At 31.5% G+C, this 12532-nt stretch overlaps 1 protein-coding gene across 1 annotated transcript; it reads left to right on the forward strand.

Annotated features, from left to right (window-relative positions):
• Positions 1 to 6605: 6605 nt before the first annotated feature.
• On the forward strand, positions 6606 to 12086 carry EMB2654 (Tetratricopeptide repeat (TPR)-like superfamily protein). The gene is made up of 10 exons (XM_088491841.1): positions 6606 to 7021; positions 7121 to 7293; positions 7498 to 7603; positions 8148 to 9257; positions 9361 to 9466; positions 9548 to 9752; positions 10770 to 10902; positions 11021 to 11125; positions 11506 to 11626; positions 11739 to 12086. Exons 1-10 carry the CDS (start codon positions 6647 to 6649, stop codon positions 11825 to 11827), a joined length of 2523 nt encoding a protein of 840 aa, XP_088347967.1. The 5' UTR covers positions 6606 to 6646; the 3' UTR covers positions 11828 to 12086.
• Positions 12087 to 12532: the final 446 nt, after the last annotated feature.

The raw sequence follows: 12532 nt of genomic DNA on the forward strand, positions 1-12532 counted from the left end.
TGGTCTGGTGGATGCTCAATAGATTAGTATATGCAGTTACTGTTTTTTTTTTTTTTCCTTTTTCATTTTTATAGCATTTCCCCATATTATTTTGGATTTCTTTTTTTAATAGAAAAATAATAGGAGAATTAAAAAAATCCAAATCTGTGAAATTTGAAATGGTTATTTTTTAAGAGATTTTCTCATAATTTATTATCCTACAAACTTAGCATGAACATGTAATTGAAGAGGAATGTTATCAGAATTTATTGTTTTTAGTTATAAGATAGTTATTAATGTTTAGAGTAAAGAACAAAATACGTTTTTGAATTACTATATTAAAAGAATTAGACTAAAAAATTGAGTTAAAGACTAAATAATTACAAAAAATAATAAATTATGATGATTTCTAATATTTTTCTGTAATTGAATTCAAAAGTTAATAAATATTAATTAATATAATAATAAACATTTTGATGGTTTTAATTTTTTATACCACCAAGATATTATATTTAAGGGGAGGAATTTTTTTTTTGGATTCCTGAATTTCGAAATTTTATTTAAGAGTTTGTTATATCCACAAATTAAATTTGAATCTCCAACACTTATCTTTTTTTGGTGACTTCTCCAACACTTATTTAAATAGACTAATAAATTAACTATTAGAAATAAATTTATTTCAAGACAAAATTTATTATAGTACCAATACTTTTTGATAGAAAAAAAATGTAAAATTATTAGTATCGATTTAAATATAGAACAAATTTATATTCATTAATTATTATTTTTTTTAAAAAGTCAAATAATTGTAAAAAATAGTAAATTTATTAGTAATGTAGTATTATTTTTTTCTTTATCAATTTTTTACCTTTTTTATATAAAACACATTCATTGTCCTTTTTCTCTATTGTTGTTTTCCAAATTGTTATAATAGATGTAAATTTTAGGCTTACAAATAACACTCCCCTTTCTAAAATATTGTTATGTATCTATTAAAATAATCGGAAAATGTTGTTCTTTTTCCTATTATTGATTTGGAATTTTAAAGGAAAAAGAAAAGAGCAGTCAGACTGGGACAGGATCTTAAGATTCTCAAGTCTTCTCTGATTTATAATTTATTTCTTCATCTCTCTCCCCCTTCTTTCTTCTCTTGAATTCTATGATTAGATTCATTGCAAATCAATATCACATAATTATTTCGACGAGGAATATCACATACAATAATTATTAAGTAACTACTGATTAATATATTGTTAAATAATAAATACCACTGGGATATAATTGTTATGACTTATGATAATACGATATCGAAGGAATCACATAAAATTAAACTGTTACATGCGTGAATGATTTCTTAATTTTTGTTCGTTATATACTCTCCGCAATAATTACTCATCGATATTCAGAAAATCTGGGCGATAATGATTGTGAATTTTAAAATTCAATTTTTATGTTTACTTTAAACTAATATTATACGTTAAAATAAAAATAAGTGAGAAGATCAAATATCAACTTAATCTTAATCTGAGTCACAAAAAAAAAAAAACCTTAAATCTTAAACTGTCAAAAACAATTAGGGGTGAGCACGGATAGCAGGTACCCGATTATCGGTTCAAATCTGAATTGAACCAATTAAATTGGTTCTGAAATTAACGGGTAATCGGGTTCAACCCGAACTAAATCGATGACTTTTGTTAGTGATTGATTTGGGTATCGATTTTCGGGATACGGAATCTGAACCAACCCGCGAACCTGATCATATATTAATTAAATAAAAAAACTAAAAAAATATATATGGCTTTTCTATTAGACAATGATTATTCATTATTAATATGTTTGGATTTTAATGAATTTAGTTTTTAATGTATTTGGTGTTTACATGTTTGAATTATTTCTATTGATGTTACATGTTTATTGTACTTGTTGAATTTTTAAGAAAATTTTTTTTTTATGAATTTTAAAGTCATCGAATACCCAATTATCCGAACCGAACCAATCCATTCTTAATCGGTTTTGTTTGGTTCGGATACATGTATAAAAAAATACAAATTCAAACCAAACCAAATCAATTACATTTCGATCGATTCGGTTCTAATTTTACCATAAATCCGAACCAAATCGATCCATGCTCACTCCTAAAAACAATAATGTACATGATATTATTTTATTATATTTAATAATTGATGAACCAGTAAAAAATGACACATATACACGTGTCCGGTGAGTGTGCCGTCTGCACCATACATTCACACCTGGATATCATGGAAAACGGCGTCGTATTGGACAGCCAAAGATTCAAAATAGCAGCTAAAAGAGAAAAAAATGAAAATAAAAATAAAAATAAAAATGTTTCTGCCGACAGAATTGCACATAGTTAGGCATATATTTAAGTATATCGTACAGTGATAATTTCAACCAAATTAAATTTATGTAAGCTAACTCCAACTTAATTCTAATGCTATTCAATACCGAATTTACTTTCTTAACTATAGAGTATTATGAAAGCTCTATTAGTTTTTATACACTTTTGTACCCACAAATTAAAGAAACACGTACATGAAGTAAAGTTACGAATAGAATATTTAGTTTAATTATGTGCTTCAAGCTCTAAATATTAACTTGATCACTATATGAATAATAATAATATTCCTAAAACATTGTTCTAGCTAGAATCTAATTACCCATGCCAAGGATGCTAATTAATATGTCACACAAGAACTTCAAAAAGAAACATTTCAACAAGAAGATCAAATCCACTCTAAATATGGTATCTACCAAAAAAGCTACTACCCAAAGAGTGAATTAAAAATGTTCATTGCATGATTGTATATCATTAAGATATTGACACCGAAATTATTGGTTGAACGTAGAAATGGCATAGACTTAACATTGGAAGTAGTTACTAGCCCTATGATCAAGCCATTAGAGATTTTAGTTGGGGTATTCAAGTTTTGGTGAGGTTTAAAATTCTGTTTGAATTTAAAACATATTTTATCGGATTTGATTTTTTTTTTTTTTAATTTTTGGGTTGAGTTTTTTTTTTTTTTTTTTTTTTGGGTTGAGTTTGAGTTATGTTTTAATCACCTAATCTGAAATGAAGTTATTTTCTATAATTAAAAAATATATTTTAAAATAAAATTAGTAATGTCATGTTATAATTTTATAATTTAATTAATATTTTTTATATTAACAGTATTGTTTTTATTTTAAAATAATTTATTTTAGTATAAATATAATATAACATTTATTAAATGTAATTTTAAAAAATAAGATTTTGTTATTTTAGTATATAAATTTTACAAATTTATATATACTAATTTTATATCGGATCAACTCTTTCGATTTAATTTGGTCTATTTTAAATTATTTTTTATTCAAATCAAAATAGACTCAGTGACTTTTTAAGATTGAATTTAAATCTAATTAAACCTGATTTGCCTGATTTATAAACACCTCTAATTTTTAAGTTTAATTTTAGTTTTAAAAGTATACTATAGTATAATATTTGATAGTTAAAATCAATTTAATAATGAGAACATAATATAATGTTATGTGTAGTGTACAAAAATCTTTTCCTAACCTAATGCTCAGGTTTCAACTTCTTCATTTCTTATGCTGTAATTGAATGCATAAACAAGATTTATTTTTCCCACTTAAACAACTATTTCGGATGGATTTAGGAAAGGAGTTAATTAAATTATATTCATAATTTGATATATGAATGTAGGATAGAAATTAGACAAGGACATTGAATGAAGAGGGGGGTCCCAATATGGATGCAGTACATGGGACTTGGTGTCACAAAAACTGTAGTAAGATTAGATCCAATAGAAGCTTCCACGTAACAAAGCACACACAAACACATGGTCATAAGGTGAAGAATCATGAACAATAATTATCAAATTTTCATGTACAAAAGTACTACCAATGTCTAAATCTAATGTATGTATATGTGTATGTGTGGTGGCTCAAACACCAGCCCCTGGCTCTGGGGGTCCTGCTACTTGTGTCGGCACCTTTGGAAAGCTAAGCTTGTTTTTTACTTACCCCCTTTCGAATCACATGAACTAATTTATATGTATTCATTATCATATGATAATGTGGTTATGGATACATCAAAGTAATTGACTGTCAGAGTATGTCTTTAGTTAGTATAAGTTGTTTATTTTATAAGCAAGATGACTTTCACAGTTTCACTCCCCATAGAAAACTACATAATAGTAAAGTCTCAAATAAATTCTTTAAAATTTATACTTCGAATAAATTAATTCATAAAAAAAGTATTAATATAAACTTTTAAGATAGCAATATAAACATATTACTCTTAAAAGGATAAAATACTAAATTAGTTTTCTATATTTGCAAATAATTTTATTTTAATTCTTAAGGTTTAAAGTGTCTTATTTGAATTAAAAAAAGTTTCATTTAGCTCTAATATAGTCCCACAGTAAGATTAAAGTTAAATAAATAACGGAATGTCCTACATGACAGCATTACATGAATAAGGTCGATAATATGGAGAATAAGTAGAAGCTCCAGAGGCACAAAATCAACAGTGGATGCATCAATACATTTATTTATCATTTTTTTACAATTGAAATGAAATATTTTCTATAGAACTAAAGAGAATGATAAATAAATGTATTGATGCCTCTGAAATTTGTACTTGTTCTCCAAATTATCGATCTTGTTCTTGTATTTATGTAGGACATTCCGTTAATTATTTAATTTTGACCTCACAATGGGATTACATTAAAGCTAAATGAAACATTTTTGAATTCAAATATGGCACTTTAAACCTTAAGAATCAAAATAGGATTACGCTCAAACATAAAGAACCAATTTAATATTTTACTTTATTTTTAAATTAACTCTTACGATTAAAAATTTAAGATAAAAAAATTTAATTTAAACTAATTTATCCATATTTATTATTGAAGAACTTTGTTAATATCTTTTTTTTAAATTAATCTGTTTAAAATATAAATCAGGAATTTATTTGTCAAAAATATAGATTCACCAGCGAGATCAAGTAATTGGTAAATTCAATTTCAATCGCATGAATGTGGTGTCATAACTCATCATCTAGTCTTTCAATCAAAGGGCCATCAAGGATTCAAATTCCACCACAAAACACATAAAAATTCTTATATTTAGGGCTATCTTTAATATTAAGTAAGAGTATTGTAATTTCTATTAATTATATAAATTTTATTTTTTTTTTGTACTATATTCTTAATCAATATTTTTAATTCAGGATTTAATTTTTTTATTTTTATTAATAAATATTAATTTTTAAAAGTCATGTATTTTTATTTTTTCGATGCGGATTAGCATTTATGACCGTGACTAGTATTTTAATTTCAAATGACTCGCAACAAAAGAATTAGTTATTAAAGTGATGCCATTATTGGTAAAGAAAAAAAATAAATAATTGGTAAAATCCATAATATTGCTTAAATTAATGCCGCCCATGTTAATATGACATATTGACAAATAAAAAGTCAATAATTTTATGCAAAATCCATGAATAGAATGAAACAGAGTATTGAGATGCAATAAAGTGAAACATAAACAAAGGAATACCGGGAGGGAAGTGATTGAAAATTTTGTGCCCATGTGCCCTTGTTGCTGCTTCAAAATTATTGATAACCTTCACCAACAAGTTTCTTCCATAGTTTCTATTTATTTGGGTTATTTTATTTTAACAGGTTTGACAGCTACAAGCCTTGACAATGTGTACCTCCCTCTACCCTCTTACATAAATTTCGTGGAGTACACTTTCCATTGAATTTGTAATGTGCAAAGCACTTGTTCTTATAAAAACTATTCCCAATTTGATAATCTGTGTGAATGTACCATTTATGAAGTCACCAAATCAAATTGTGGCATGAAAGGTGTAATTGCGGAGAGCTAGATATTCAGAGGGATTCATTTAATTAATGGATTTAAGAAGAGAAAAAAAAGGCCTTTTTTGGTTGAACAAAAATATTAAATTAATAAATGCCAAAAACGATTTCAATAAAAATATTATTTTAATAATGTGTTAATAAGTTTGTTTGCCTTCAGATCCATCATTTGATGCTCCTTTTTTTTAAAGCTATTGGCATATTTGGATAAAATTTCTAAAGTGAAGATTGCATTTGGAAAGGTTTAATCAAGCAATTTCACTAGTGAATCAATAAAATAAAAACCGAGGCTCATTTTTTTTTATTAATCTAAGAATAAAATTTCTCATTTTACTCTCTAAGTGAAGATCATCATTTTAAAGAATCTGAATTTGGTGATATTTAGACTATAATTATAACAAGTGGATAAAAAAATGGCATTATCATATTTTGTTGTCAGTATATATTGACACATAAAACAGTATTGATCTCAATTTTATTTAAAAAATAAAAAGCTTCAAAATGATCAATCATATTAGCTCTTCCTAAATGGAAGGTGTTCCTTTTCGTAGGACAAGCATGAGGCCAATAATACAGGCCCAATATAGCCCAATTACACGGTTCAATGTTCAGAACCATAACATAGTTGGGCCTGAGCCCAGTTCCCTCCAAAAAAAAAAAGAGACGAAGAAATATTATTCATTTATTATTTATAGCTACAAATACAAATTTACAAATATCTCATTTTATCCGCTTTTCAGCTCAGTCATCTTCCGCCGATGGCCACTACCACCACCGTACCTCACTGTCTCTACCAACTTGGGGGCACAGCCGCCCCTGAGTCAACTCGCATGCAAACCGCCATCTTTTGCAAGAAAAAATCCAGTAAGACGGCATTCGAGGAGACAAAGCAAGGCTTCGTGGACTACGACCGCGGCCAGCACGACGTCTCCGACAGGCTCTCCGGCCTCCGGAAGGACGACATCCCCGGCCGCTACCGCGTCCGAGTCGCCGGAGACCGATTCCAGAGAGACTGGACCGTCTCGGAGGTCGTCGACCAGGTCCTCGCCCTCACTCCTCGCGATGACATCGACGGACTACTGAACCGCTGGGTTGGGCGCTTCGCACGCAAGAATTTCCCTTACCTCATTAGAGTATTATGATTTTCTCGCTTCATTGAATCGTTTCCAATTGTGCCGTGCTTAACTGCTTCTTATCGATTTTTTTTGTGTTGTTCTTTTTTCTTTTTGTAGGAGTTGACGCAGAGAGGGTCGATTGAACACTGTATCGCAGTGTTCCGGTGGATGAAGAACCAGAAGAACTACTGTGCGCGTAATGATATATACAACATGATGATTAGGTTGCATGCTAGGCATAACCGAACTGACCAGGCGCGTGGATTGTTCTTTGAGATGCAAGAATGGAGGTATGGTACTCTATGCAATGGAGTTAAATCGGCGGAATTCAATGTTTATTAGATGTTATTCGATTTGGTTTGAATGCAAATAGAAATTGTTCTTGGACTAAGTGTTTGTGTTTACTTGCTAGTAACTTTAATTTTGCGAAGGTTGTTGATAATCCTTGTTTTGTTTGGTTTTGTACTTGATTGTTAATTTATTTACTTGTTTAGGTGTAAACCTGATGCTGAGACTTATAATGCTCTTATCAATGCGCATGGTCGAGCTGGACAGTGGCGTTGGGCGATGAATATCATGGATGACATGCTGCGAGCTGCTGTGTGTACTCTGTATTTTTCTTCCCTCAATCTTTAGTGAGTCTGACTTGATGTGAACAACCTTCTTTTTGTATTTATCTTTTGGTATCATATTGTATCTTTTATTTCTTGATGAGCACTCCCGAAGTAGAACCATAAGATATAGTTTTCCATGCGATCTTGGTTGCGACATTGATTCGAGATTCCATTACATATAGATATAGGTTGTATTTATTTAATTTGATGATGGGAAACCTCTTTCTCTCTCCCTGTGCCAGTTGGTTAGTGTGAACCAATAAAGCATATAGGTTTCATTCTGGTCAGTGTTTATTTGCTCTATGTATCATCCACTTTACCCTATACTAGTTGGCGATGGGGTCTTGGAGCAGGTTAGAAATGAGTAATCAATCCTGATGATGGGATATTTGTGATTTTACCAGCCATGCATTAATTTCTTTTAAAGATACTCTGCTGTTGTGACTTAAAATTTAAAAATAAGCACTTTGAAGGTTTGTATCTTAACTGAAATTTTAGTTTGTAACAGACTGACACTTCTATTATTGCAGATTCCACCAAGCCGGTCAACTTATAACAACTTGATAAACGCCTGTGGCTCTAGTGGAAATTGGAAAGAAGCACTTAATGTTTGCAAGAAAATGACAGACAATGGAGTTGGGCCTGATCTTGTTACACACAATATTGTGTTATCTGCATTTAAAAGTGGGGCTCAGTATTCAAAAGCTCTGTCTTATTTTGAACTAATGAAGGGAACTCACATTCGTCCTGACACAACTACCCTTAACATTATTATCCATTGTCTTGTGAAGCTTCAACAATATGACAAAGCCATCGATATTTTCAATTCCATGAGGAGAAATAAGTCTGATTGTCGTCCTGATGTTGTAACTTTTACCAGCATCATACACTTGTATTCTACATGTGGGCAAGTTGAAAATTGCGTGGCTGCATTTAATATGATGCTTGCAGAAGGGCTGAAACCCAACACAATCTCATATAATTCATTAATTGGTGCATATGCTGCTCGCGGGATGGACAAGGAGGCACTTGCGGTTTTCAATGAGATCAAACAAAATGGTTTCTGGCCAGATATTGTGTCCTATACATCTTTGCTTAATGCTTATGGAAGATCACAAAAGCCTCAAAAGGCAAGGGAAATATTTGCAATGATAAAGAAAAACAGATTGAAGCCTAACATTGTTACTTACAATGCACTAATTGATGCCTATGGATCTAATGGTTTGTTGGCGGAGGCAATTGAAATATTGCGTGAGATGGAACAAGATGGAATTTATCCAAATGTTGTCTCAATATGCACTCTCTTGGCTGCCTGTGGGCGGTGCAGTCAGAAGGTGAAGATTGATACAATCCTATCAGCAGCTGAGATGCGAGGCATTAAATTGAATACGGTTGCCTATAATTCAGCTATAGGAGCCTATATGAATGTGGGGAAATATGACAGAGCTGTAGGCTTGTATAAATCTATGAGGAAGAAAAATATAAAACCTGATTCTGTTACTTACACTGTGTTGATAAGTGGTTGTTGTAATATGTCAAAATATAGTGAAGCCCTAGTTTTCATGGAAGAAATGATGCATCTTAGACTAACTTTGTCCAAAGAGGTCTACTCTTCTGCCATATGTGCTTACAGCAAACTGGTAGGGGTTTTGTTAGGACTTAGAATGCCTCTCCTCCGAGTATCAATAAAATTTGAGACTTGTGTATCTTCTCTTTAATATCTTGTATATGGTAATTTTTTAGGGACAAGTCATAGAAGCAGAATCCACATTCAACTTGATGAAATCATCTGGTTGCTATCCTGATGTAGTTGCATACACTGCAATGCTTGATGCATACAATGCAGGAGGTAAAATAAATTTTAACCACTGAATGTTAGGACTGTATTAAGAAATGTATGTCTTAATTTTCAACACTATTTTAATTTCAGAGAATTGGGAAAAGGCATATGCACTCTTTGAAGAAATGGAAGTAAATGGCATCAAGCTAGATACGATTGCATGTGCTGCCCTGATGAGAGCTTTTAATAAAGGTGGTCAACCAGGAAGGGTCCTCAGTCTTGCAGAAAGTATGAGAGAAAAAGATATTCCTTTCAGTGATACCATTTATTTTGAAATGGTATCTGCCTGTAGCATGTAAGTTCAAATTTAAATTTGTCTTTATATCTCCAGTCTCCTCAAATTCCTTTTACTTTTCTAGTTTTCTTTTACTGTGTACTTTCTTGAAGCTTCCTAAAAGGTTCCTCTCTTACTGTAGTGAATCCTGTCTAATGTCTTCACTCTTTTAAGTTTTAACAAACTTTTATGAACTTCATATTCTGAATTAATTGCACACCTCATCCAACATACTCACATTTTGGCATTTTTATTTAGCATATATTATTTCCAGACTCATAACATTATGTTAAAATTTTGATATCACTGGTGGAACTTGAACCAGAAAAGTGCGTTCTTATTATGAAATTCTAAGTTTCCACATTTAGGGGTGTTCATGGATCGGATTGTATCCGCAGATCCGCGGTAAATATCCGCATCCGATCCGCAAATTGATCGGATCCGATCCGATCCGCACCCTTTGCGGATCGGATTGCGGATATCTGCTCTACATCCGCGTATCCGATCCGTGGATCCGCACAATAATAATTAAATATATATATATGTTTAGTATTATATTTACTTGTTTGTATATTTTAGTTAGTAATTATTATTCATATATTGTATTATTTTATTTTTGTTATTTAAAAAGAGTTTGATTAAAAATATTTTAGGAATAAATAAGTTTAAAAGTGTGAAAGAAATATTTTTATTGAATTTTTTACATTGAAATATGATTAAAAAGAGAAGGATCAATTATGCGGATATATCCGATCCGATCCGCAGTGCGGATCGGATCCGACACTAAAAAGCGCGGATATCATATCCGATCCGATCCGCGTACAGCCACATTGTACAACACTTTGGTGCATTTGATATTACTTTTTCCTACTAAAGCACATAATATTTTATGAAAGACTGGATAGAAAACAAGAGGATAGATGGATATTACTTACACTTCTTTAATTGATAACCATTATTATAGTGTGGTAATATTTTTATACAGTTATGGTATTCTATTATCATACCACTGTCAAACTAAGTGTATTTTCAATAAAGATTGCATGATTGGAGGACAGCGGTTGATATCATGAAGTACATAGAGCCCTCACTTCCTGTAATTTCGTCTGGATGCTTGAACCTTTTCCTCAAATTTTTAGGAAAAAGTGGAAAGATTGAAACTATGTTGAAGGTATCTCTAATATTCTCCCAGATAATTGTTATAACAACCTTAAATATGATCTCCCACTAGATTGGTATCTCTTTCTCGCTACCTTCCTCTCATATTGGCTTATTTTTCCTGCATGCAGTTATTCTACAAGATGTTGGCATCGGGTGCTGATATTAACCTCAACACTTATTCTGTTATATTGAAAACCCTCTTATCCTCTGGAAACTGGAGGAAATATTTAGAGGTCAGCTCTGTCAATGTTTGTGGCTTTGTGTGGTGTGCATTAATAACAATGATAGAAACAGGTTCTACGTGCACATTCTTTAGTTGGTTTCCAATAGGAGGGTGATTTTCTACATTTTTTCAACTAGGCAATAACAGATTGTTAGTTTTGTTGCATGCATAGAGTTTTAGTGCCTACAAAATAAACTTCTCAAAATAAGAATCATGAAATCACTATAAATAGGATCTCCCATTGTCAAAGTGGTAAGTAAGTGCCTTCAATGAGACTTATACTAGTCCTTTGGAGACTTCCCATTTGTTCAGTATCGTGAAGTCTGATTTTTCTGAACATTTTATGTTGTAATACTTCACATCTGGAAAATTAAGCAAATTCTGATGCAGGTACTACAATGGATGGAGGATTCAGGAATTCAACCATCAAACGAAATGTACCATGATATATCCTCCTATTCACATAGATGTGTTGGGGCTGAGAATGCTGCAGTCGTAAAAGAAAGACTTGGTATGGAGATTCACACTGTATTTCCTAATATGCATGTGTTTGGTATTTGGGTATTGTCATGGTATTTAGAGAGGTCAGGCCTAACATTTACATTGGTCATGAACTTGTACAGAATCCGTGAAGGGAAAATCCAGGGAACGAATTTCTCCAAGTCAATCACGTGAGTCCGCTGCACTCAGCTCACCCTTGTTTTCGAATTAGTTATTACTTAGCTAACATGCTGTACCAAATCTAATTTCCTCTATAGACACAAGTCCATAAGATAATTGGATGAGTGATAAAAAAGTTATAGTTCACTTCTATTGTGAGCTTGCTTAAAAGGAAAAAAGAGAGAGAGACCAATGTGGTATAATCAAGGGATAAATGTGATATTAACTAACCTCATAATTTACTGTAAATTTTAAAGGCTTTGTAGTGTAACAAATTGAGCAATAACTCAATTCTGATCTGGTTTCAAATCTCCCTCCCTAGTATCACATGTTCTGATATCATCATCAAATATCATCAGTCAAATCAAAGTATCAAACATTACATTGATCAAGTATATTTGTTCAATTATACGTATATGACATCTTATTCTATATATGTTTTATCTGTGTCATTAATCAAGTAGTTTTGGTGCCTCAAGCACCACCATTTGCCCACCCATTTTCAAAACCATTATCGAAAACATTTTCCATACCATGGATACATCTCTCTGGAATATCTCCATGAACATGGAAACACAGGAAGAATTGGCCTCCCATCTGGGTAATTTCTGACAATGAAACGTCCAGTTCAATAGGGGTGTGAATGTTCAACCGATCAACCAAAAAGGGGTCAAGTGCTTGTTCTGGCAAGTCTCGCAGTACAACAATGAATAATCTGGCAGCCTAACCATGGTCCAATTGTTGACCACTAGCCATG

The sequence above is a fragment of the Arachis ipaensis genome, chromosome B6, assembly GCF_059453495.1.
Source record: "Arachis ipaensis isolate K30076 ecotype BB chromosome B6, ASM5945349v1, whole genome shotgun sequence".
Classification (NCBI taxonomy): Eukaryota; Viridiplantae; Streptophyta; class Magnoliopsida; order Fabales; family Fabaceae; genus Arachis; species Arachis ipaensis.

Bases quoted from the DNA above. Each gene is read 5' to 3' on its own strand.
- EMB2654 (XM_088491841.1), top strand. From the start codon at position 6,647: ATGGCCACTACCACCACCGTACCTCACTGTCTCTACCAACTTGGGGGC. The intron at 9,467-9,547 runs GTAAAATAAATT...TTTTAATTTCAG, and splicing joins TGATGCATACAATGCAGGAG to AGAATTGGGAAAAGGCATAT. The intron at 10,903-11,020 runs GTATCTCTAATA...TCCTGCATGCAG, and splicing joins AGATTGAAACTATGTTGAAG to TTATTCTACAAGATGTTGGC.